The 26,498-nt window shown below is 54.0% G+C and overlaps 1 protein-coding gene across 2 annotated transcripts; it reads right to left on the bottom strand.

Annotated features, from left to right (window-relative positions):
- Positions 1-12,809: 12,809 nt before the first annotated feature.
- Positions 12,810-25,442, bottom strand: PGF (placental growth factor). 2 transcript variants are annotated; one of them, XM_047738943.1, is made up of 7 exons: positions 25,047-25,442; positions 23,774-23,816; positions 19,513-19,709; positions 18,838-18,914; positions 16,661-16,690; positions 16,491-16,553; positions 12,810-13,471 (listed from the first exon to the last, which is right to left on the bottom strand). In XM_047738943.1, exons 1-7 carry the CDS (start codon positions 25,119-25,121, stop codon positions 13,444-13,446), a joined length of 513 nt encoding a protein of 170 aa, XP_047594899.1. In that variant the 5' UTR covers positions 25,122-25,442; the 3' UTR covers positions 12,810-13,443. The 2 variants fall into 2 exon arrangements, with proteins under 2 accessions (XP_047594899.1, XP_047594900.1); XM_047738944.1 differs by lacking the exon at positions 16,491-16,553 and having other exon boundaries at positions 25,047-25,438.
- Positions 25,443-26,498: the final 1,056 nt, after the last annotated feature.

Here is a 26,498-nt window from a genome sequence, read left to right as displayed (position 1 = left end):
GCCTACTTATGATCTCTGTCTCTCTCTGTCTCTCTCTCAAATAAATAAATAAATAAATCTTTAAAAAAATAATGAAGTACAGATGTGTGGGTGAATGTTGAAAACATTATGCTGAGTAAAAGAAAGTAGACACAAAAGACCGCATATTGTAGGAGTTCATTTATATAAAATTTCTAGAACAGGCAAGTCCATAGGGACAGAAAATAGATTTCAGGGACAAGGGAATGGGGGAGTGGCTAAAGAATATGGATTCCTTTTCCAGTTCAACAAATGTTCTGGAATTAGTGTGATGGTTGCAACACTTGTAAATATACTAAGAACCACCAAATTCACATTTTTGAAAAAGATTTTATTCATTTGTTACAGAGAGAGAGAATGCGAGAACAAGCAAGGGGAGCGGCAGGCAGAGGGAGAAGCAGGCTCCCCGCTGAGCAGGAGTCCAATGTGGGACTCGATCCCAGCACCCTGGGATCACAACCAGAACTGAAGGCAGCCACTTAACCGACTGAGCCACGCAAGTGTCCCCCAAATTCACATTTTAAAGAGGTGAATGGTATGTGGATTATATCTCAATTTAAAAATTATCAAAATGAAAAAGAAAAACACTGAATTCTTGATCCTTCCTGACCTGAAACTCTATCTAAAGCCTCTTCCAGCTCCATCCTTCCAAATGCTCAGGCCAAAAATGTTGGAGCCTTCCTAGCATCTATTTTCTCACACTCTATAGCCAGTCCTTTAGAATATCATACAGGTTTTTCCTGCAAAATATATCCAGACTCTGAGTACTTCTCTCCCCTTCCACTTCTCACCTCCTCCTCAGCTGGTGTGACTTTGGGACAGGCCCCTTCCTCACATACCTGATTTACTGTTGGAGATTCCTCCAAGCTTCCTGTTTCTACCTTTGCCACCCTTGAGGCCGTTCTCAACACTGTGTCAGGGGATCCTTTCAAAGCACAAGTCAGATCCTGTCCCTCTTCCGCTCCAAATCTGCCAGGGCTCCCATCCCTCTACTATGAAAAACTCAAAGTCTCTACTATGACCTCCAAGGCTCTCAAGGTCACCCTTCTCCATTATTTCTGCAGCTTCATCTCCTTCCAACCTCACTGACTCAACACCAGCCGCTCGAGCTTCCTTGCTACTTCTGGAACATACCTGACAGCTCCCACCCCAGAGCCTTTGCCTTGCAGCTGCCCTCTGCCTGGAATAGTCTGGAATACTCTTGGACCTCTGCCTGGTCAACCCTAGCCTTGCTTCAAGTCATTGCCCTGCTGTCACTTTCTTGAGAGACCACTCTGATTATACACTCCCAACACCCCATCTCCCTTACCCTGCCCTACTTCTTTCCCACTGTACTCAACCCCAGTAGCATATAATGTCATTTACTCTATGTTTATCTTCTTTCTCTATGTTTATTTTCTTTCCTTGCCTCCAGGTAAGATCCACATGGGCAAGGGCCTTTATCTGCTTTGTTCCCTGACTTACCCCAAGCAGCCAGAACTGCATTCTGGACATAGTCTTGCTCCATAAATATTTGCTGAATGAATGAATGAGCTCCGAAAGATGAGAAAGCATTAATCAAGAAAAGTGCAGGGAGTGTTCTGGGCAGAGAAATGGTGCGCATAAAAGTCTTCACAAATTAAGGGAGAAAAATAACATTTGCACATCAAACGAATGGCCTGGCATAAAACCGTTTGATAAAATTTAATTCTCATTCATGATAAGAGCAAACCCCTTCCATAACAACTCTAAACAAACTTACGAACCTACTTCTTAGCTTGATAAGGGGTTATCTGCCGGAAACTCAGGGCAAACAGCATGTATAATGGGAGAGCATTGGAAGGTTTCCCACGGTCCAGACATCCTCTGGCATATGGTAGGATCACACTTCTCTGCCCCTTTGGAAGGGGCTCGGCCAAGGGACTTGCTCTGAAACGTTAATGGACAGAACAAGAGTGACCGGGGTGAAGCTTCAAACAGTGCATAATTCATGCCAGCCCTTCCCTCCCACCTCGGTGATCATGAAAGCACGGGTCCGTGGCGGTACGAGGACTCCATCAGCCTGAGTCTCTGAGAAACAAGGAACGTCTCCCTGCTCCATGACTTGTGTTGCACGAGAGGTGTGAGTGAGAAGTGAATTTGAACAAGAAAGAGAATTATTGTGTAAAGCCACAGGATTTGGATTGTTTGTTATCACGACCTACCCTGACCTATCTGGAATGATACACCCAATGCGGTTAGAAGTGAATCAATGCCTCCGCTCTTCAAAAATATACTGGAGGTTACAACCGATGCCGTAAGAAACCAACAACAAACAAGAGGTTTAATGACTGGGAAGGAAGAGGCCAAAGTGCGCGTTATTGGTGGTGATGTGATTGTCTACCTGGAAAACCCAGAGCAAAAATTGATGAGTTCAGCAGAATGGTTGGAGGCCAGATCAATATTTACAAATCAAGAGCTTTTCCATATATCAGCAATAACAATTTGAAAATTTAATAATAATTTTTAAATCCCATTCACTGTAGTAACAAAAACTGTGAAATACTTATGAATGAACTAATTAGAAATAGATAAGACCTTCATGGTGAAAATAATAAAATTGTAATTGAAAGACACAAAAAAGACCCAAATAAATGGAGAGATGTGTTGTGTTTTGTAATAGGATGACTACCTTTGTAAAGATGTCGGTTCTCCCCCTCCCCCAATTAATTTAAAACTCCAATGTGATTCCAGGCAAAATCCCAAAAGGACTTCTTAGAACTTGAGCAGATGCTTCTAAAATTCCTATGTTTATTCATTCTCATCACAAAACCTTGTGGAAGGCTTACTATGGGTCCAACTCTGTTCTAGGTACTGAGGATACAGAGGTGAATGAAACAAACAAAAAAGCCCTTCATTCCTATGGGAGAAAACCAGTGATAAGACATAGAGGTATAGGTACATAATATCTCATGGTGATTATACACAGTATTTATAAATGGGCAACAATAACCCCTTGAAAAAGAACAAATAGTGAGGGTTGGGAGGTCGACTTACCAGATCGAAAGATATATCACAAAGCTGCAATTTTAAGAATAGTGATGGGTACACATCAATAGAGGATAAGAACAGAATAGAACCCAAAACGAAACTCGTGCATCTAGGGGGATTTGCCTGAGGATAAAGAACCCATTTCACACCAGTAGGACAGGATGGATTCTTCATGAGAGGGATTGGCACAATTAAATTAACTTGTGGGAAAAGATTAATTCCTACTCATAAATAAAAAATAAATCCAAGTTTAAAATTCTAGATGAAAAAGAACCAGAACAACCTCAAATTTTTAGAAGAAAGCATCGAAGAATGTCAGCACGATCTTTGGGTAGAAAGTGCCTTTTAAATATCCCTGGTGCGGAGGGGTATGTGATTATACATTTTGGAGGTTGGTTTTGACCATTTGAAATAGAAATACACCTAATCTATGACCTATCAGTTCTAATTTTAGATATTTAATCCAGGAAAACACTTGCCCATATACATAAAGATGTATATGGAGATTCATGGCAGCATTGCCTGCCATATCAAAAAATTGGGAAAAAATTTAAAATTCAATATATTTTGGACCATCAATATAGAAATGAATTAATGAAATGTGGCATTTCATATATTGAATTATTATTATTCAGCATTTTAAGAAAGACTTATTTAGGGGCGCCTGGGTGGCTCAGTAGTTAAGCATCTGCCGTTGGCTCAGGGCATGATCCAGGGTCCTGGGATCCAGCCCCACATCGGGCTCCCTGCTCAGTGGGAAGCCTGCTTCTCCCTCTCCTACTCCCCCTGCTTGCATTCTCTCTCTCGCTGTCTCTCTCTCTGTCAAATAAATAAATATTTTTAAAAACATGTATTCATTTTAGAGAGAATGCATGAGGAGAAGCAGAGGGAGAGGGAGAGAATCTCAGACGGACTCCTTCCTGAGCATGGAGCCCAATATAGGGCTTGGTCTCATGACCCTGAGATCATGACCTGAGCCGAAATCAAGAGCTGGACGCTTAACCAACTGAGCCCACACAGGCAGCCCTAGTATTCAGCATTTTAGAAGAATGAACTAGAGAGCACCTGGGTGACTCAGTGGGTTAAAGCCTCTGCCTTCAGCTCAGGTCATGATCTCAGGTTCCTGGGATCGAGCCCCACATCTGGCTCTCTGCTCAACAGGGAGCCTACTTCCCCCACTCTCTCCCAACATGGGGCTTGATCCCATGACCCTGAGATCATGACCTGAGCCGAAACCAAGAGTCGGATGCCCAACCGACTGCACCACCCGGGTGCCCTAACATTATTTCTCCAGAAATAATGTTTAACCAAATATCTGGGCACCACATGACCCAACAAACTTGACACATGAAAGTAACGATTACAGATAGTAATAGCTAACATCCACTCGGCATGTACTGTGAGCCTGGCACTCATCCTAACCACCTAACGTAGAACATCTTACATGAATCTTAAAACAACACTACTAAAACAAAACAAAACAAAACACATTCTGTTACTATTGTTTATCCTTACTTTACAGATGAAAAAACTGAGGCAGGTTTAGTTAAGTAATTCAATAATTCAGTAAGCGGTTAAGTAATTTGCTTAAGCTTACACAGGTAGGAAGCAGGAGCACTAGGAAGCAAACCTTGGCAGTTTGGTTCCAGAACCTGAGCCCTGGCCCCCTGGGCCAATCATGCTGAGCTCCTCACAGCGCTGTTCTGGGAGGGGAGGCGAGGGACTGATGGGGGAAGGGAGCAGGTGGGCATTACAATACCGTTAATGTTCTGTTTTTAGGGGTGTCTGAGTGGCTCAGCGGGTTAAGCCTCTACCTTCAGGCTCAGGTCATGATCTCAGGGTCCTGGGATGGAGCCCCGCATGGGGCTGTCTGCTCAGCCGGGAGCCTGCTTCCTCCTCTCTCTCTGCCTGTCTCTCTGCCTACTTGTGATCTCTGTTGGTCAAATAAATAAATAAAATCTTTAAAAGAAAATTCCGTTTTTAGGGGACAAAGGTAATTGGTACATTATTTGTGATGTTAAGATTAATATTGAAATATGATATATTGAATACATAACCATGAAATTACAGAATTAATTTTCAGGATATAGTGATCAGTGCTACAAGGAAGTAGACAGTGCTTCATAGCCTCTAATGGTGGAATAGGACCCAGCTGATGGGCAGGCGTGTTTGGGAGACTTTCCTGAGGAAGTGCCTTTGAGCTGAGCTATGGCTGATGCATTTATTAGTCAGCAACGTTGGGTGTGGGGGTGAGGGGGAGGGATTTCCTGGCAGAGGAAACAACATGAGCAAAGGCCCTGAGGGGGCACCACAAGTTCCAGAAACTGGAAAAAGACAAGTGTGTTGGACCTTAGAGACAAGTCTAACATGGGATGAAGCTAGAGGTGGGTAGAGCTCAGATCTCATGGAAGCTTCCAGGCCAAGGGAAAGGGCTGGGAGCTTAATTCTAAGACCAGCGTGTGCTGTTGAGTTAGATACGAACTGGAAACGCTGACTGACACCCTGGAAATCCCTGGAGTCACTTTCTCAGGGCTGAGCTATGGAAGTGAGCGGAAATGCCAAGATAGAGAGCGAAAGCGTAGACCACTGTCAAAGCACGTGGCCATGAAGACAAGACAGGCATGGGGAGACACCTGCAAGGAGAACGTGCAGTTGAAGGACAGACTTGATTTTTTTTTTTTTTTTGACGGACTTGATTTTTGCTGCTGTTTTTAGTTTTAGGTTGAGAACGACTTCTATACACAAAGACAAACCCACAAAGATGTTCACTGTAGCACGGTTTAATAGGACAACAAAAAAGAGAACACAAAAATCTAGTAATAGATCAGTTAATCAAATCATGGGATATCCAGATGATGGAGTACAATTCAGCCCTTAAAAAATCATATTGTTGAAGAATATCTACGGTCATGGGGAAATGTCTAGGATATACTAAGTTTAAAAAGCAAGTTATAAAATAATGAGTATATTACAATTTCATTTATTTATCTGAAACAGAGAGTGAGTGAGAGAGAGAGAGAGAGAGAGACAGAGGAGCAGGGGAAGGGGCAGAGGGAGAGGGAGAAGCAGATTCCCCACTGAGCAGGGAGCCTGACTTGGGCTGGATCCTGGGACTCTGGGATCATCATGACCTGAGCTGAAGGCAGGTGCTTAACTGACTGAGCCACCCAGGATCCCCACAATCTCATTTTGATATCAAAAATTGAGTATATGTAGTGAGATGATTCCTTTATCACTTTCTTTCTCCCTGCCTTCATGTCTAATGGTAGAAAAAGGGGTCTTCGGGCCCTCCGGCAACACAATACAAATGACACCAAAGGAAGCGATCCCCTTTATCAAAAGAGAGGTTTATTTCTCTTGTGGATGCTCCCCGCGGGCCCAGCATGGAGCTGGGCTGTTGGAGGAGGGCAGTGGGATGAGAAGGAAGGGGCTTCTGGCCCCAGCTTAGACCAACTTCATATCAAAGCTGAAAAAGAAAATGTATTCCCCATTCTCTGGATTTTGGAAGAATTTCATTTCATTGAAGTTCTTCATTTCAGTCTGTGCTTTATCACAAGAAAGACTTTGGCGGGGGTAAGTGTGGAAGGAAGAAGTCACTAGTCAGTATCTGAAACAAGAGACCGAATTTACTGCTTGTGGAACCAAGGGAGAGCTGTGTCTGAGGCTAACCTCCGCTTCGGGAAGCACAGGGGTGGGTCGGCTTTCAGAGGGTTGACCTTGGCCCCGGAAGCCTGGAGGAAGCCTGTCGCTGACTGGTTATTTTCATGGTGTGCTATTACGAAGCACACGGGTTAGGGAACACAGTTACTGGAACAAGTGGTCAAATAAACCAGGTTTATAACTGGTTCTGAGAGTTGCTTGTTATAGCCACAGAACAATTAGTCTTTGCCCAAGAGGATGGGAACATTTTATTCCCAGGGGAAAGGGGCAGGGTAGAGGGTGGCAGATGGCAGGGAAGTCTACACCTACACAAAGATGCAGAGCCTTGGTTGCTGGAGCTAATCTTGACTGGCTAGGACTGGATTCTCACAGATCCCAAAGGCACCTGGAGTCTCCTGGATTTGGACTTGGAACTTGGCTCTGAGAGAAGAATCCCCAGGCCCTGTATGCTCCCCACGGCTGCTGAAAGTTGTATTTCCAGCCAGCCTGGGGACAGCTCCAGGATGCACCCCCAGGTTCGGACTGGGCCCTCCCTTCGGGTGATGGCTTCCACGACCGCACGTGGCTGGCCCTGGGTCCACACCCTGGGTCCACGCGGGAATCAGATCCTGGGAGGCCTCAGCTTCTGCCTTTCCTGCCTGGCTGGCCTCGAGGCAGCCGTGGCCAGCTGTCAGCTCCCCTGACCCTCCAGAGACGCCAGCGCTGAAATCCTCTGGGCAGATTTCTCGCCCTCTCCGTACTTCCTTCCAGCTTGTCTGGTAAGTGAGAAGACTTCACAGTCTTCGGAAGAGGACTGTGGCAGAGACTGCTTGGAACGGGATAAAGAGCTCAACGAGGGGAGGATATCACCATTACAGTCTAAACTCCAGACCCCAGCCTGGCGGCAGGCGGTCACAAGGCTATAAACAGCCCGCGCTGTGTGAGTACAGAGGCTCCCGTTACCGTGTTGCCCACATGGGTGGCCTGGCTGACGGCGGGGCAGGGGCCCTAGAGGGGACAGGAGAGGGGGGAACACTTGCAGCATGGGGGTCGGGGAGTCCAACCTAGGTCAGGGCCGGTTCTCCAGAGTGCCTCCATGAGAGGCCAGTAGGGGACCCTGTCCCCATCACCCAGCTAATACCCTCTTGGTGGGAGGAACAGGGAGGGGGCCCAACGCCGACCTCCTCCCTGCCTGACCTTCCTGCCTGGTGGTCTCTATGGTAACGAAGTTATACCTCAGGGACTAGAAACACACCATCTTTTTGGCCTGGAGCCCCGTGGCCTCTGAGGTGGGGCCCGCAGATGGCTAGCGGGGGCCAGGCCCTCATCTGCCTCAGTCGCAGCCAATGTCACGGGGAGGGGGAATGCTCCAGGCTTCCCTCAGGAAAGGGAAGGGTCTACTTTCTCTGGGAAAACAGCTGCTGGGCTCTGGTGCTGACAGACAGCCATCTTTCCCCACCAAGGCTCTGTCCGCCGCTGCCCTGTCTGGAGCCTTGATTTCCCACCAGAGTTTGTGGAGGGGCCTATTCTGTCCACCCACCGGACCCGCCTTGCAGATGTCTGGCCTGCTTCTCAGGCTTGGAGCAGACACGGTTCTCCTCCCCTTTCCCTCTCCTTCATCTCACTCACTGATAAATTTTAAAATTCGGGCTCACCTCACTTTCAGGGCTTTGGACAAGTGTGGGCCTCAAGTTCTTCGTTTGTGTGGAAATAGATTTTTTGCAAATTTTCTTTCAGCCCTGAATTCCAAAATTGTGTCACTCTCCTGATGAAAAAAACCTCAGTGCTTCCCACTGCCTAGCAAAGCCCTAATTCCCTAGGATAGCATCCAGGGCCCCGGGCTACCTTCTGGCCTTCTCCATGACTCTTCCTTTTCACAAACTTTAACCATCAGCCAAACCGCACCACTCGAAAATCCCAAAGCACGACGGGTCCTTTGTTAACGGGTTGCCTCCCAGTAGACGCCTTCCCCAGTCATCTCCCCTCACTGGCTTGCCTTTCCTCAAGTAGTTCAAGCACCACTGGCTTTGCGAAGCTGGCCCTGGCATCTTGGATTTCTCTAGTAGCCCTTTCTTTACCTGCATTTGCTCAAGCCACGTGGCCTTCTTTCCTTCTATTATAATCACCTGCTCACATCTGATTCCTTTGACCAACTTGGTAAGATCAGAAGCAAGGTCTTACCCCCTCTCTGTGCAACCCTGGCGAGTCTGGTATTCCACTGGGCTTGGTCTTCGCCGGGTGTCTCTCTGAGCGAGCCTCTCTCAAAGAACATTACGGTCTTCAACAGGAGGGACACTCCTACAAACACTTGCCTCACTTCCCAAATGACCCGAAGCCTCAAGAGCTCTATGACAAAACCCTAAGCTCTTTTCTAGATCTAGTCCCCGGGGCCTTTTACTCCCTTCCCCAGCTTCCCTGAGTGCTCTCTCCTAGTTCTTAGGTAGATCAGCTTAGCCTCTCCAGCCAAGACCTCTCTCCTTAGCCTTCTTCCGCCTCGCAGACTGGGATTTTCTTTATTAAGCGGGAAACTGGGAAGGCTTTCATGTGGTGATAAAGTTGGCCCCTCACACGTGTATCTACTACAAAATGCCTGCTTCTAGGAGCCTCAGAGAGTGCTCCTGAGTGAAGGAATGATGGAGACAACCAGCTCGCATGCATAATTAAGGCGAAACTTACTTCTCTTGCTTCCCAGTTTCTCCTAGGCCAAGCTGTGGTAATTTGTTGCCTGGATTTGCTACAGTCTTTGAAGTGGTTCTTGTACCTCTAGGCTGGTGTCCCTAGAATCTCTAGATCTTTCAAAAATGTACTTAATATCACTTCACTCCCCTGCTTGCAATCCTCCAATGGTTTCCCTCCACGTTATAACCGAATTCCTGCCCCTCACGCTGTCTTGTAAAGCCCTTCGTGACCCCATGACCCGACCCCTGCCTCCCCCTGACATCCCATCCTGTGCCCTTTCCCCCTTTCTCGTCATGCTCCTGTGGTCTGGAATTCCTCCCGTGCCGTGACACTGCTGTGTCCTCTGGCTGAGTGCTTTTCCTCATGATCTTGACAGGACCAACTCCTTCCTGTCCTTTAAAACTTCCCATACATGTCACCTCCTCTGAGGCCCCCCCATGGCCTCCTGGTCTGGAGCACCTTCCTCCAAACACCATCTCATCCCCTTTCCTTATTTTCCTTATATTCCATTCAGCCTCTACTGCCGCACGACAAACTGGCCCCACACAATTTATTATTAATGAATCTCACAGTTCTGTGGGCCAGGAAACCCAACAGGGCATTACAGGTACGAGCTCCTCTGCTCTATGGGGTCTGGGGCCTCAGCTGAGGTGAGAGGGGAGGGGAGGTGAGGCTGGGAGCTGGAAAAGCTGGAGGCCGGCTGAGCTCACTTGCTCCTGCTCACACAGGCTCTCTCTCTCCACCTTTCTGTGGCAGCTTGGGCTTCCTTCCAGCATGGTGGCCTCACGATAATGGACCTCCTTATGTGGCAGCTCCGTCTCCCAAGAGACCAAGACAGAAGCTGCCAGGCCGCTCAGAAGGAACCATTCTGGGTCTCTTCCACCTTAAGGAGAAGACCCAGGTCAACTCAGATTCAGAGGGAGGGAACAGAGACCTGACCTCTCAAGGACTATAAGGTCAAAGAATTCAAGGCCATCTCTAAATGTGCCAGAGCCACATTTTGGTGAAAAGACATTTTCTTATTAATTTCTTTGTTTACATGGGAAACTTGCTTGTTGAGCAAACAGTGGGTTTAAAACAAACTAGTTTTTTTCTGTCATCAAGGTTTCTAGATGAACTGTGTTCATTGTCCTTTTCCTGTCTCTTAATAGCATTTTGGGGAGACTTTCTAATGTTCCTGTCACTTTAATTTAGGAAAAGTCCAGCACCATCTAGGCTGGTCTGTCCAACCGAAGACCCACCCCTTTTCCTGGACTGGCCTGGATTGGGCCCAAGGGAGCAGAGTGGGCACAGTTTCCCCTTGTTCCCCGTCTTGTGTTCTCTATGGCTCCCTTCTGTTCCTTCGCACAGGGTCGAGAAGGAGTGGCTAGGGGAAAGGACTACTTAGCTGTGGCCATGTCTTCTCTGTCTGTGAAGGCAGCTGTCGGATGGGCCTCTGGAGGCCAGCTCCGTTGTGGGGCAACAGTGCCAGGCCCCCACAACACTGTTCCCCTCCCAGCTCTAGGTCCGCCAGCCCCACTCAGCGGTTGCTCCAACCCTCCACCCAGAGCCCACAGCCTCCTCACAGGTTTTCCTCTTGGGAGAAGGGGAGGGCTGCCTAGGGCTGTCCACCTTCCACCCTACACACCCTGACCCCAGGGAAGCTCCTGCTGGCTGCGCCTCTCTCCGTTCCATCCTGCTTCAGCTCTCCACTCCCCACAGCTGCAGTCCAGCTAGCACATGGGCTCATCGGTACAGCACATCCAGCCCTGGGGAGAGGAGGGGAAGGGCCAGCAACCCGGGTCTCTGCTAACCTCGCCTCTCCCCCTCTCCCTTCCCCCTCCCGGAGTTCTGCTTGTAAAGACTGCGAAGACTGAGGAAGGTGGTGGGGGGTGGTGTCTGGGGCTCGTAAACACCAGCCATCTTGTGACAAATCCTGTAGGCAGAGGTGTCCCACCCCAAATTATTTCCCTCTGTTTTAGAGTGTGAGATGCTCAAGACCCTTTTCCTTAGCCCTGAGTCCAGTCATCAGTCTGAACAATGGAAAAGTCCACCCAGTATCCGGCAACATATGGTCATGGTCTGTCTCTCTCCTCAAATCTAAGATCCGTGGGAATGGGGCTTTGCGTGCTCTATTCCCCCACTGAGTCCGTGGTGCTTGGACGGTGTCAGGTGCAGTGACTTTTGCTCCGCAAACATATCATGAGCAAAGGAAGAGGGCCCTCTGAGACCTAAAGGACACCCAACACAGTCAAATGGGCCAGTCAGTTCCCTTCCTGCTCGTTCCTGCCATGAGGCTCCCAGCCACCAATGCCGATTTTCACTTCGGGCCTCCAGAAGCTTCTCTGGTCTCGGTTTAGCATCCTAGAGGGCTTGCTGATGTCCAAGTGAGCGGCCCTGGGAGGCTGAGGGCCTTGGACACGCTACAGGGGCTGGGCTGGGGTCCCCGGAGCCAAGCCAGAGGCCTGACCAAGGGGAAGGGGCGCTCTTCTCAGCTTTCGGTCTGTCAAAGGCAGTGGCTCAGGATGGCTGCAGCTGCAACATGGAGATGTAAGAGAGAAGTGCATTCTCCTGCAAACATGTTCCCTGAGGCTGGCCCACACCTCCTCTGCGACCACGCCAGAAGCACATTCTGATGAGAGCGTCCTCTGTCTGGGGAGCCCGGGCCTCCGTGAACACACTGCCAAGGGCAGCTGCCTCGGCAGGGCTTCTCCACCCCACCCCATCCCACCCCACGGTGCCCCATCAGCCCTGGCTTCCCTCCAGAGCCCAAGGCCAGCCCCTGCCCCCTGCGTCCCTGCGGGTTTGTCCTGAGCAGCCTCAGATGACAGAAATGGGGCATTCCCCCCACCCTCACCACTCAGACAACATAAACCCACATGTGTGCCTGGCAGGTCACAGGCAGGTGGGAATGTGACAGTATGTGGTTTGGACTGAGAAAAGAGAACTTTCTCTCATGTCATGCCAAGGGGTTCAGGAGGAAGGCAGAGGAAGATGGGAGGTAAGAAGAAGAAGAAATCAGGCATCTGCAGATCCATGCATTCAGCAGCCTGAGCAGGCTGGGGGTATGGCAGCTGGGACATCTCCTCCAAAGGCTGGGAGAAACCCTGGAGGCCCCCTTCTTTCAGGGCCCCGAGGGCCAGGCACTGGAGTTGAGTGTGGCCGGGCCCCGGGGCGGGGGGGAGGGGAAGAGGAATGTGCTCTTGAATTTGAGGTTATTCAGGGCGGCTGGAGCCAGGGGCCCCCACTTTGAGGCCAAGACTACATCTTGGGAACACCTCAGCACGGGAGAAGCGGACCCCAGGTTTTTGCCTGAAGCAACTGGGAAGGTAGCACCGTGGGGTGCTGCGGGAGTGGCTAGGGCCACCGGGGGTGGGGGTGGGGGGTGGCCCTGAGCCCATCGTCCCTCTTCCTGTCCCACTTCCGCGTTCTGCTGCTGTGGTCCCCGGCTCCACAGACACACACCCCTGGAAAAGCTGTTTCCAGACTAGAATACTTTATTCAAGAGAATCTGGCTTGGCAGTCACACAGCCACTCAGGGGCAGCTAGCTCCACGGCCAGCCTAGGGCCCCCTCTTTGCCTGTGTCCCTGAGAGGGGCGGTGCGTGGGGGGACGCCATGACCGTAAAGAACAACATCCCAGCGCGAGCAGTGACAAGATGTAAGGAGAGACCTAGGGGACAAGCCGTGGCAGAGGCCCCCAGGCCATGGCCTGTCTCCGGAGCTGCTGCTGCTCCGGCCGCTGCCTGCCTCCTCCCAGAAGTCGGGGCTGCTTGTCCACTCGGAGCCCCGGGCCGGGCCCTGCCGCCGTCCCTGCTCTCTTTCCCGCTCCAAGGAAGCCCGCTGGGTCCTGGCCGGCCCCTCACCGGGCTCAGGTCTTGTTTCTTCTCCAGCTGCAGCACACGTGGCTCCGGGGCTGCCTTCTTTCTCTCACGTTCTGTTTAAGGCACTGAATTCCTGAGGGTCCTGTCCCTCCCTGCCCCTCATCGCGGAGGGAGCAAGTCATTCAGCAGGGATACAACTGGCTAATAAATAGAGGCGTCAGCAGGGAGGGGACTGAGTGTGGCCGTAATAATAAATACAGGAGCCGGGCGGAGGCGACTCTCCTCCGAGGGGCCGGTTACCTCCGGGGAACAGTATGGCCGCACCTGCCAGAGACCAAACACAGAAAGCGGGTATCAGCACCCTGGGAGGATGGGGGGCCCTCCTACGGGAGGGGGGGCAAACCTGGAGGGAAAGTTTGGACAGGGAGCACAGGGAGATTTCAGCCTTCCTGGGTCTCTGCTCGCACCGGGGCCGAGAAGCTGGGAGTTACTTTGCACCAAGCACTTAGCCCGGTGCCCAGCCCGGTGCCCAGCCCGGTGCGAAGCACTTTTTCATTGCCCTTTAACAACTTCCTGTGAGGAAGGCCCTGTTGCCACTTCCCTTTCCAAGACAAAACAAAACAAAAATGAAAACAGAAACAAAAATCCGCAGACTAACTTAAGGCTCAGAGAGGTTAAGAAACTTGCTGGAAGTCACACAGCTACTCAGTGACAGAGCCAACTCTGAACCCAGTCTGGCTCCACACAATAATGCCTCTGGTTATTCTCGGACAGCAGTCCCCTAGGAGGGGGACAGGCAACCCCAGACGTGCATGGAGGTTGTCTGAGGGGTGTGTGAGTACTGATGGTGCTCAGAGACTGGGTTTTCAGCCTGCCCATATCCTCTGCCTGAAAGCCATCTGCATGAGAAGTACCCGAGGTCTGCTTCCCCATGGCCTTGCCCACAACTGTCCCGCTCCCTCTGGGAAAGAAAGGAGCATCTTGTCCCTTCCTAAACTGGGTCAGTCCTTTGCCCCAGGGTAAAAGTACTGGGGTGGGGACGGTGAACAAAAAGAGAACTTGAGATGTTGAGGTGAGTGTTAGGAAAGGAGAAAGGGCCTACAACCGGGCCACCAAGCCTTTTGCAAGTCAAGTGGTTTCCGTCTTCCTCTTTCAACAAAATTGAAGAATGGTTTAACCGAATTGTCAGCTACTATGTCAAGAGGAGTGATTTTTGTGAGATCACCTTGAGGCCTTGGCAAATAACTTGGAAGGAGTTCAAATGACTGCATTACATCTAGTCCCATTTATTTATGTGAGTGTGGTTTCTCAACCTTTCCATCTATTAAAAAATGAGAATGGAATTAATTCTGAATCCTGCCTCGGTCTGGCCGGAGGTAACATTCATTAATGGATTCATTAACTAATTAAAAAGAGGTAGCCACTGCCATCTCACTGAGATGCACTCCTGGTAACATTGATGATAATTCTGTGTTTTGCATTTATTAAAATAATGATGTATTTGTGCTGTTTTGATCAAGTGGTACTACTAATAATTATTGCAATGACTTATTCCAGGGGAGAACTTAATTTAGAGTTTTCTGTTCATAGGAAAATGAAAATCATTTCGATGTATATACCATTGTCATGGCCGATAAATAAGACAAGGCGCTACATCAAGGACTTTGAACATTAAAGCATATTAAGTTAGGCCACTCTGTGGGGGAAGTGGAAGGATATACAAGGCCAAGGGGAAAAGAAGCAATGTAAACACACGACCACTAAAGCAGAGTGTTCACATCTCATTTTTAAAGTGAAATGATGGGCAGGGGTGCCTGGGTGGCTCAGCTGGTTAAGCATCTGCCTTTGGCTCAGATCATGATCCCAGAGTCGTGGGATCGAGTCCCAAGCCCCACATCGGGCTCCTCGCCCAGCAGGGAGCCTGCTTCTCCCTCTCCCTCTGCTGTTCCCCACGCTTGTGTGCTCTCTCTATCAAGTAAATAAATAAAATCTTTTTGTGAAAAAAGTGAATGATGGTGACTATCAGGATAGCTGATCCTGTGGGGTAACCTGGAGGACATATAATGACTTTGCTAAAATACTAACATCTATAACACACCAGAAACGATACCCTTTGCAACTATTTATAATTTTGGTGAAAAAGTTCAATGTCAACTTAAAAATAAGTGAGGGAGTACATGAGTTTTTAAAATTCCTTCAGGAGGGGCGCCTGGGTGGCTCAGTGGGTTAAAACCTCTGCCTTCAGCTCAGGTCATGATCTCATGGTCCTGGGATGGAGCCCCACATCAGGCTCTCTGCTCAGCGGGGAGCCTGCTTCCACCTCTCTGTCTCTCTCTGCCTGCCTCTCTGCCTACTTGTGATCTCTGTCTGTTAACTAAATAAATACATAATCTTAAAAAAAAAATTTCCTTCAGGAGATTCCCCAAATGAGGTGTTGGAGCACTGCTGTCCCGGAAGACAGAGCAATGAGACACTGTTGGTCCAGGGCTCTCTCACTGTTGGTCCGTGGGGTTGGGGGAACCCCACGTTGTCTACACTGCCAGCTTCTCCTTCCAGTCCATGCCTGGGCCCAAGGAACAAATGAGGGCCACACACTTTCAGGGGACCAAACTCCCCAGAATCCCTGTCTTGATGGAATGGGGTGGAAGTCTTGGAGGGGAGGGTTCATGGGGTAGGACATGGGTCAGCTCCAGTCCCATGGTATGAATGATTTCCTGGAATCTGGCACTGGGAAGAGGCAGGCTCTAGCAGAACCACCATGTGAATTTCTGTGCAGGCAAAATACTTTTACTATTTTACTATTACTATACTTTTACTGTTTTACTATTTACTCTCACAGATTTGGGCCCCCCCAACCCCCACTCTAATCCTCTCCCAGCCACATGCAGGCCTGGGCTGCAGCCTGGGCCTCCAGGTGTGAAGCCAAGATGGGCAGGTAACACTGAGAGGGAAAGAGGAAGCTAGTGGCCCCTCAAGGTCCCCTGCTTGGGTGGGAAGCAGAAGGCTGGCAAAAACACGGGCCTGGGAGCTGATGGGGGGTTGCACCTCCCCAGTGCCGCTAGGCTCCCCTCCTTCTACACACAGAGACAAACAGGGCTCAGAGCGATGACATGACTTGCCCAGGGCCATGAGGAGACGCGGGGCTAAGCCGGATCGAGGATCAAGGTCCCCTGATGCTTCCTGGGCCTAGGTTCTCTAGGAGATGCTGGCTCCCTGTTCTGCCACAAGACTGCCCTGGGCCTTGCTTTTCCCCTTCCCAACCGCTGATCCCTGCCGGCAGGGCTGGGGCTCCCCTTTGGCCAGGCCTCCTTGCCATCCCTGCTCCCCGCCTCCGCACACTCACAGGCGGCAGTCTGTGGGTCTCTGCTTCTCTCTCTTCCTCTTCCCCCTGCCCTTGGGTCTCCTCCTGCAATAAGCCAAAAGCGTCAAGACCAAGTGGCTGGGGGGGCCCCCATGCTAGGACAGGGACTGGCAGGCCCGAGAATAGCCCAGAGCCCCGGCCAGGCCACTTACCTTTCTGGCTTCATCTTCTCCCACAGAGGCCTAGGAAAACAGACAGAGACCAGGGGAGAGTCAGGAAACCAAGAAGTGGGGCTCCCCGCCACCCCCACATCTCTCAGACCTCCAGAGCCTGGGTCCTGCAGTTAGTACTGGCGCCACTAGGGGGCAGGATGAGCCGGTGAGAGAGGGATGGGAAGAGGCCTCTGGACTTCAGCTTCCACTCTAGGCTCTTGTGACCCCAGGAAGAGAAATAGGAATCTCCTCCTCGGGGCCCCTTTCCACACCCTTCTGCACTCCTCAGCCTCTTGGTATCAAGCTGTGGACTCGTGTGGACTTGTTCTCTTCTGACTTTCTCTGTTCACTTCCTTCCCTTGTACCTGCCCTTCCTCCCAGAGTGCATTGAGGGAGTTTCTGCAAGGACAGTGAATGAGGGGCAGGGCCCTGGACGGGAGGATGGCTGCCCCCAGCTGAGGCTCTGTCTGTCAGGGCACAACTGCCACCTCCACCCTGGGGACACATGCCACAGCAGGCAACAGCAGGGGGAGTGCAGGAGGTGGTGGAATGGAGGGAGGGGAGCCCGAGCCCCACAGTCACCAGGCATGGTCTGGCTCACCCTGGCGGGGCTGTGGCTGGTGGCCCAGAAGTGAGAAGAAAGGTGTCCCTGTTGCCCAGACCTCTGGAAGGGGAGAGGGCTTCAGTCTCCCCTGGGAACAGGGGTGGGGGTGTGGGCAGTGTGGTAACCATCCACTTTGGCTCCACAGAATGCTGCCCTAGGGGAGCTACCTCCCCTGGGAGCCAGCGCCGGGCCCTGCCTGAGCCAGTCGGGGCCTCTTGGACAGCCTGGTCACGTCTCTGCCATCTTGGGCCCATAGGAGACACTCTTGGGGCCTCAGTCTCCCAGTCTGCCTGCCCCCAAAAAGTAGCTGTGAGGGCAAAGGTGACATAGAAGGTAAAGGTCATCGGTGGCACTGTGCCCGGGAGGGCTCACTACTCAACTATTGTTATGTGGCTAAGCCCAGGCCAGGACGGAAGGGAGGAAACGGACTGAAACAGGGCCTCCAACAGAGGTACAGAGAAGAGGGCCTGGAGCCTGGGCTTGGGTCCAAAAGGGGTGGCCAGAGCCCTGAGCAGTAGGCAGGGCAAGCCTAGGGCAGTGCTGGGGCTCCTGAAGAATGTGGTCATGGCCAGGCGAGGTAGCACGAGAAAGGGCAAGCTCAGGTGTTAGACGGGCGAGGGTTCACTCACTAGTCGTGGCAAATAACGTAACTGTTCCAAGCCTCAGTTTCCTCCTCTATAAAAGGGGACGACAACAGTACCTACTACCTCCCAGGGTTGTCACGAGAGGAGGGACCTTGTCTGCCTTGCTCACTACTGTATCCCAAGCATCTAGGACAGTGCCTGGCATACAGTAGGCAGTCAATAAATGTTTGTTGAATAACTGAGAAAACATTCAAGGGCCTAGTGTGGGGCTAGGCACAGAAGAGGTGCACATGAGAAATGGTGGTCCCCTCTACCTCCTGGCCCCCAGACAGGGCTCAGGACCTCCAGTCCGGCGCCTCCATCCACGGCTCAGGGATACCAGGAGAGTACCAGGTTGCAGCCCGTCTCTCTCCTCCCGAGCCTGGTGGACGTGCCGGGCCTGCTGCTCCTGGTCACTCGTGTCAAGGTGCCCTGGGCAAAGGCAGCAAGACAGGTGCTGGGCAGAGTGTCCGCCAGGTGGAGGCATGACTTTAAAGAAAGCCCACCACTCCTACTTTCTGCTGCCTTTCTCCTGCCAAGCTCATCCCCCTCTGCCCCTCAGTCCAGTGTCCCCTTCCCCAGCGAACCAGCCAGACCCGGGACAATGTCTAGGCCAGCAATGTCTTTGCCCCACACTTCTCTTCCAGGGCTGTGGCAGCTTCCTCCCATCTCAGGGAGCAGGACAGCGTGCCCCCTGCCCTGCACGTCTAGGAGGGACCGAGGCTTCCGTTGCCCCCACGGTGTCTCGGGCCGCTGTGCTCCAGCGGATGGGACCCCTTCCCAGGCCAACCAGGCTGATGAGAGGGATAAAAGGGGGATAAAAAGCTGCCACTGGCCCCCAATTTCCTTGGCCTCCCTCAGCCATGAGGAAGGTGCAGGGGGGCTGGGCAGCCACTTGGCTGAGGCTGGCGAGTACGAAGGGCCTGTCCCAGCCGCTCCTGAGGACCTACCTGCACTCGCAGCGGATGTGCTGTGAGAATGTCAGCTCTACGTAGGAGGGCCGGGCCTTAGCGCGGATCTTCAGGACCTTCGGGGAGAGAAGGGTTGGATGCCTGGATTGGGAGGTGGCTGTGGGCTTGCAATATCCTCTCCACCCTCTCCTCATGAGGAGGGCCAGACTCCTTGCTTCCCACCAGCCTTTGCGTGATGTACTCTCGTTCTGCTCTGAGTGGGAGGCAAACAGCCCCGCACCTGTGTGTGGGTGGAGGGAGACCCTGGCCCTCCTCAGCCTTGTCTCGAGGGACTGAATGTTGAGGTAACAGAAGTTGCATTTATGAGGTGCCTTGCACAGGGCTGGGCCTCACTAGCAAGTGCTCAATAAACCAGTGTGTGTATGGGTGTGTGTGTGTGTGTGTGTGTGTACATGAGCGTAAAGCTCAGAGTGCCAAATGCTCCCGGTGTACACAGGGACTTCCTGAATCTGAACACACTTCTCTTCCAAGCGCAACCAGATACCCTGAGATCTTGGGGTAGGACGAAGCTCGAGGCCCAGAGCACTGGTAATGGAGGAAGCGAGTGGGCTCCAAGCTGGCGCAGGGGTGGGTGGGGAGAGCTCGTGCCTGGGAGTCAGTTCCAGTTCCCACGACTGCGACCCCGGCCCGCTCTCCTCCCTCCCGGGCGCCCACCTGCATGGTGACATTGACGGTCTCTATGGGCACACAGTGCAGGTTCTCGTCGCCGCAGCAGCCCGTGCAGCGCATCAGGGAGACGCAGGACGGGCTGAAGATGTACTCCACCTCGCTGGGGTACTCCGACACAATGTCCACCAGCTTCTCCAGTGCCCGGCAGTAGCTGCGGCCCCACACTTCCTGGAAGGGCACCACTAGGAGGAGACACACACGGCCGGCCGGGTCAGGCCCAGCCCCCTTCCCTGCTCCCCGGCCCTGCAGGCTCCTCCAGGAAGCCCCCAGCCTCTGTGAGCTCCCTGGGCTCTGAATCCCTGACATGAGGCCTCTGGGGTGATGGCTGGACCCGCAGCCCATCTGCCAGACAGAAATCCTAGTGCGATGGGAGTTTCTCAGTGGCTGGGCTCTATGCTCTGTTCTCAACGCAGGCAAGCACATCGGCTTCGGTGCCCTTGGAGCTTAGAGGAGCGTATCTTGGCAGCTCCTCATGTCCTCTGGGTCTTTCTCAGGCCCAATCGAGTGCTTTCTCGATCATGGGGAATTTGCAGAAAGCAGTCCGTTCTGCATGACTGGCTTGTAGAGCCCCACAGGGAGGGTTAGCCTTCCCCTTAGTCCTTATTTCCCGCCCCGCTCTGAGCCAGCTCCTCCACCTGGCAGCCAAGGCCACGGCCAACAATGTGCCCAGAACCTACTCTCTGCAACCATCAGACTAGCCCTCACACCATGGCCAGCTGCGTCACTGTAACTCCCACCTTGGGGGATATGCTCCACGTCCCCTTCGTGTTTCTAATCAAATAAATCCCACCACCCAACCTCCTCTCTGAAGCCTTCTCCAGCTTCTCCAGTCTGACCAGATGCTCCTCCTTGGAGCAGAATTTGGCCACTAGGCCTTGCCCTGTCTCGGCCACTAGTAGATCTTATCTCCTTCACAACCAAGTCAAGGCTCTGTGAGGACAGGAAACACCTGGGAAACACAGGCTGAGTAATGACTGATTGGTTAGATGATGGTTCACTGAGAATTATCAGGGACATCCCTGACCCCTTCCAGGTCCTGGTGTGGTCATGACAAGGAGCCTGTGTGGGCTGATCTAGAATCTCTCAAAAGATGCTGCTCCTTCGGGGAAAGGCCTGGGGCCTGGTCCCTAAAAGAAGCTCAAAGGAAGTGAGCAGCTAGGGCTAGGAGACCTGGCTTCTAGTCCTGGCCCTGTCCAGGCTGTGTGACCTTGGGGAGGTCACTTAACCTTTCTGGGTGTATCAGTTTCCTCCCCCAGGGGAAAACAAAAAGGTTGGGGCTAGATGGTTGCTAAGGTCTCCCTCGGCTCTGGCAGACGGTCTGGGATTCAGTGCGTGCAACCCAGCCCAGCCTTGAGACTGTGGGCAGAGAGACCTCTCCCACTCTGGGTCATCCTGCCCTATACCTGACAGTTATCCATAGCTGAGGGAGGAGGCTAGGACAGCTGGATCCCCTGGGGACCCCGCAGCCTCTGCCCTGGAGCTGTGGCCTCTCCCAACAGCCCCTCACTTCTTCCCTGTGGCCTTTCTTTGGAGGCAGAAGGGGCCAAAGTCCATTCCACTGAGCCTGCGAGGCCTGGTCTCAGGGTAATCTCAGAGGAAAAATAAACTTCAGCCCTAGCAGAGGCCTTCTGGAAAGGGCCGCAAGCTGGAGGAAAATACCCAAGAGGCCGTGTGTCCCTGTGGAGCTGGCCAAGGCGGCCACAGAGGCAATAAGCCATGCTTATCTGGGTGTCTGAAGCTCCACTCCGTCCTGTCTGCTTAGGGTGTCCTAGGGGCTGGGCCTGGGGACAGGCAGAGGACCAGATGCCTCCCCTGATCCCACCTCTCCAGGCCACAGGGATACTCTCCCAGGACCCAAGGGGGAAACAAGCCCCTCTCCCTGTAAGCAGCCGTCATGCCCCAGGGAAGCTGGCCTGTGCGGTGTGAGGCCAGAGAACCGCCACCCTCGTGGAACTCCATGAGCACCTGTTTAGTCTGAAACCCATAAGCGCTCCATAACTCTGAGTGTTTAACCTCCGCCACGGACAACGTCAATAACAGCAGAGGAACAGCCAGTTGCCAAAGCGCCAGAGACAGCCCAGGCTCCTGTTCTGGGACCAGCCATGGTGGGGGGGCAGGGTCAGCAGCAGAGAAGGCACGACTCAACTCCCTCCCATTCTCCACACGGAACCCCACCCGGCTGGACGGACAGGCCCACGGCCAGATTAAGTAGAGCTGCCTGGGTTCGGAGGCAGAAGGGCTCTCCTTCCCTCACCCCACACCCCGCCATGCCCCAGAGCCCCGAAATCTGCCCCTTTCTGGGCCACATGGCCAGAGCGTGTGCGAAGGAGGAGGGCTCGAGGGCTAAGCAGGAGGCGGGCTGGGCCCAGTTTACCTGGCAGCCACCAGGAAAGAGGGCCATTCACCCTTGGAGGCCACTGTCTGGGAGACAGTGGGAGAAGCAGAGGGGGGCCGTGTGAGGGGCTGGCTCCAGGAGCATGGGGACAGCCCTCAAATGGGGGCTGAGCCCCTCAGGAGAGAATCTTGCTCAGAGGCTCCTGAGAGCGCTTCCTCTGGCCCCGGACCTGCTCCGGAGGCAGAGGGGTAAGAGGAACTGGAGGCCGTGGCTCCTTCAGGCACCTGCCCAGGGCTGGACAGTCCCATGGGGCTGCTGCAGGGCCTCAGACGGGCTCACCGAAACCTCTCGCCAGCTCCAGGGGGCCTGGGGCTAGGCATGCTGACTTCACCACATACACTGAGTCGCGTCTGAGGCTTTAGGAGACCCCGAGGGCTCCTCTGAGCCTCAGGTTCCTCAAAATGTAGAGACTGTGAATGCCTTCCCAGTTCACAGCCTGCGGGCAGGCAGAATCACAGGAAATGCCCAATCCTAGTACCACGAAGAGTAAGAGTAAAAATCAATGTCCACGGCTGCAAAGTACAGAACATGCTGTCTCTTGTCTGGTGTTAGCAAGAGGGGATGATGGTATTTTCAGATTGTGGCGACTGGGCTCCAAAACTCACGGTACTGCCGCTGACCACAGTACAGCCTCCCTGACTGATGGGGATGACAGGTGAGCTGCCCTAACGAACTGACACGTCTGAGCCTCCTCGCCCCTGTCCCTGGGAGATATGTACTCCTGTGTCTCCTCCACGGAGTCAGAGAAGCCCACTGTCTTAGAAAAAGAACCTTGGATATCATGTAATCTAATGTTCCCATCTTACAGATGAGGAAACAGTGGCTCAGACTTCTTCCGTAACTGTTGCCTGAAATACGCTAAAAAGCATCAAAGGGGCCACGGGGTGGAGATGGCTGCTGGGCCCATCCCCAAATCCCAAGAGCACGACACTGTGCCAGTCCCAGGGGGCACAGCAGGGAGAGGGAGAGAGTGTCCATGAAGTTCAGGGCTGCTACCTCCCCTACCTTCTCAGTGCCTGAGGGGCCCAGAAGCACAGCCAGGCCCACGAGAGGATGGCCACCAGGCGGGCTGTGCAGCAGAGGGAGGGTGTGCCCGTCCTCCGAGGCTATCACTAGTGTGCGTGCACACGCCCCTACACGCTCCCTCTCCCACAGCACGATAGGAAGCCTCGGTAATGGTGTGTGGCTTTGCTGCACGTCCCAGAGAGGCAGGGAGGGAGGGGCGAGGCAGGGGGCCTGGCATGCGACTCCTGTCTTCTGCACGTATGTCTCTTTGGCAAACGACACACCCTTTGAAGATTCCCTCTTGATGCAACCCAGGGTGGGGAGTGGAGGGGCCTGGGAGGGCACAGCTCATGTTCTGTCTGTTTGTAATCAATGGAAAGGTCTGGTCAGATCCCCACAGCCCCACCAGGGCTGGGCCTCTAGGAAGGTCTCCTCACGCCTCCCTCTTGATTGCTGGCCGCCGCAACCAGCTCCTGGACCCCTAGTGCGGCCCCTGGCTCTCCCTGCCTGCGCTGCCCTCTGAGACCCTGCCTGTCTCCTTACATCATATTGGGAAGGGGCTCTGAGCCAACCGGACGAACCCCGGGTATACGGGCCCCAGCCTCACTCTCTGTGTGAGGGGTGATCCCGACCCAGGAGTACACCTCGCTAGGCCTCTAGGTCCCAAAAGAAGGATCTCTCAGGTCCTGCCAACTTTGTCAGCCAGGATGTCAGCCGGCTTGCAGACTCTCCCGAACTTCCTATCAGCCTGTGCCCATCCTTGATGCCGATCCCTTCTTATCCCCTGCAGAGGACGGGGCGGAGCGGTCTCGGTGAGCACGTGCACGCCCAGCCCAGTGTGCTTACCTTCCACCTCCGATGAGCCATTCCCAGCAGACAAGGCCCACTGCTGTGGACAGAAAGGGTCAAAGATGAGGGGGTCCACCTCGGGCCTCTACACTCCGTGGCCAAGTTGGCAAGAGCGTAGGGGCCCCTCTGAGCTCCTTGTCACCCGCTGCACACACTCTGCTCTGTCTCAGATCTGCCCCTTTCCGAATGCAACTAAAACTTCACTGGACCCTGGATGGATCTCACCCCTCTCTCTGGCCTCTGTTTCCTCAATTGGAAAGGGTGGGAGGCTAGAGGATTTGGGAGACCCTTTGCCTTCTGGGTCTCAAAGATCTTGCAGTCCTTCGGGGTCTCCCTTCTCCCCAGCCCCAGGCCAGCCCAGCTGGGCCCTATGCAGCAGCCTTGGCTGGGCGCCAGAGCCCGGGGTTGGGGGGTGGGGGGAGGTGATCAGCTGGTGGGAGCTGAGGGGCTGGAGCCGGTGGCGCCATGAGCTGGTGCTGCCGTAAGGTTACACCTCTGGCCAGCCCCGCAGCAGACAGGCAGTGGAAGGCAGTGAGGCTCTTCCGCCCTGCAGGGCTGCCCAGCCCACCCGCTCCTCGGTTGGAGCTGGAGACTCCTGGGGCAGCAGGACAGTGCAGTGGGAAGGGATCTCATTGGCTTTGTCAGGATCTCACTGCCCAAGCTGGCTCCCAGCCAGATTCACCCGGCTCCTGGGAAAAGGGCCCTGATCACTTCCCCAGGCCCTGCACGCAGGAACTCCGACTGCCCACCCAGGAAAGAGGGCACAGCAGGACCTCTTGTCTCACCCCTAGCCCACCAGAAGCCCTGGGTTCACCCAGAGCCCTGGTGGGGGCAGGGCCCAGCCTCCCCACCAATGGCCTCTTCAGCTGGCTTCCCCTCCACCAGGCCAGGTCAGAGGTCCCGGGGGCGCCTGCCTGGTCATGGGGCCTCGACCCTGACCACAAGGCCAGGAACCCGCCTGGGATTAGTGGAAAGATGCTTTTAGCAAAGCCACCAGGGCTCCAGGGGCCAGAGAGGAACCCTCCCTCCTTCCCTGTGGCTTCCCTGCCCCCGCCAAGACAGAGCCTGGAGCTGGAGTCTGGGACAGCCCAGCCTGACCGAGGTCTCCTCCCAGAAGACGTGGTCCAGCCTGGCTCCTGGGAAGAGTGTGGGCATCCATGGAGATGCCACTCCCCCGAGTGGGTCTGTGATTTCAGAACCCCAGCCCCGAGGGCTGCTGGGGCTGGGAAGATTGGGGGAGGGGGCAGGCTGGGGTTGGGATAGGTCTTACCTGGGGGGGCACAGCGGGCAGTGCCAGCCCAGCCAGCAGCTGCAGGAAGCAAGTGAACAGCCTCACGGCAGGCATCTTCTCAGACGTCCCAAGCCAGGAGGTTCCAAGGGAAAACCACCATGCTCGGCCCCCTGGGGGAGCCCCCGGCACAGGAGGAGAGGACCTCACTGCTGCCCCGAGGTCCCCGCAGGTGGCCCGAGCATCCTCTGGAAGCCCCAGGAGCCTGGAGCCCGCAGGTAGGGCTGGGGCCGGGGCACCTGATGCGGAGCGCCCGGCGGGGCGGGGCGGTATAGGGCAGGCGGGTCCCTGGGGAGGGCCCGTCGGGCGCCCAGCGCGACCCCAGGGCCTCTCTTGGCTGGCCAGTGGAGACGCAGTCTCCTCGCACACTGCGGCTCCCTTCTGGGACTGCAGCCCGTTGGCGACCGGGTTTCAAGGGCCGTGAGTGGGGCGGGGCCGGAGACCCGCCCCGCCCACCGTCGACGAGGCCTGGGAGCGGCCGAGCGCCTCGCGGGGCTGGGGTGGCGGCGGCGGCGGCGGCGGCGCGGACCGGAGCGCTCTCGGCCTGCAGCGGGAAGGGACGCCCCCCTCCCCCCAGCCCCGGCAGCTCTCGCCCCGCCGCCGCCGCCACCCCAGCCCGCAGCTGCCCCCGGGGCCGCTCGGAGCCTGGTGCCCCGCGGGGCGCCCGTGACCTAGGGCGAGGACGCTCCCGCTCCTCTAGGCCGGCGTGGGTGCGGGCAGCCAGGTGGTGGAGCCCAGTGTTCGCCACGAGGCTCCAGACTTGACCGGTCTGGAAGAAACCGCAGCTCCGGATCCCTAGGAGGGCAGCCGTTTGGTCTGGCCCTTTAGGGTGCCACCTGTGCCATCTCCACAGGGCTCAGGGGTGAAAGGATTAGTAAACCCATTTTATAGATGAAGAAACCGAGGTTCCCAGAGTGCCCCTGCCCGTGTATGTTGAACATACATATGCCCTCTTGAGAAGTGTGTGCATGTGTCTTTGTGTTTTTCAGGAACTGACAGAGACAACACACAAGTGTGGGACGCCAGAGCTGTCTCTCCACCCCAGGCACCATGCTTCTGGCCAAGCACTCAGACAGCAGGGCACCCCCATAGTGGGCACCTGGCTGAGGATCTAGCACTATTTCCTCCCGTGGGAAGCAGTTTTCTCAGGCTGCCACGTGTGGTTTGGAGAGTGGCCTAGTGCAGCATTTCCTCCCTGTCCCAGGAGAAGGAGGAAATGCTCTAACTGGGCAGGGGTCTGCCTCTAGGAGTCTGTGTATGGGCATTTGTGTGTGACTGTGGAGGTCCACATGTGCCAGGAGTCTCTGTGCTGTGGACGTCTGTGTGTGTCTGCTGTATGTTCAAGCGAGGCTTGTGTGTGGATCTGGCCACATATCTCTGTATGTTTGTGTGATTATGTGTGTGTGTGTGTGTGTGTGTGTGCTGTATCTCTAG

The sequence above is a fragment of the Lutra lutra genome, chromosome 7, assembly GCF_902655055.1.
Source record: "Lutra lutra chromosome 7, mLutLut1.2, whole genome shotgun sequence".
NCBI lineage: Eukaryota > Metazoa > Chordata > Mammalia > Carnivora > Mustelidae > Lutra > Lutra lutra.
This window is presented reverse-complemented; position numbering and strand designations above follow the sequence as displayed.

Coding starts and splice junctions, on each gene's coding strand:
- PGF (XM_047738943.1), bottom strand. CDS start 25,121: ATGCCTGCCGTGAGGCTGTTCACTTGCTTCCTGCAGCTGCTGGCTGGG. Junction 18,915..19,512: donor CCGTCAATGTCACCATGCAG/GTGGGCGCCCGG, acceptor CTCTCCCCGAAG/GTCCTGAAGATCCGCGCTAA. Junction 16,554..16,660: donor GAGAAGATGAAGCCAGAAAG/GTAAGTGGCCTG, acceptor GGCTTATTGCAG/GAGGAGACCCAAGGGCAGGG.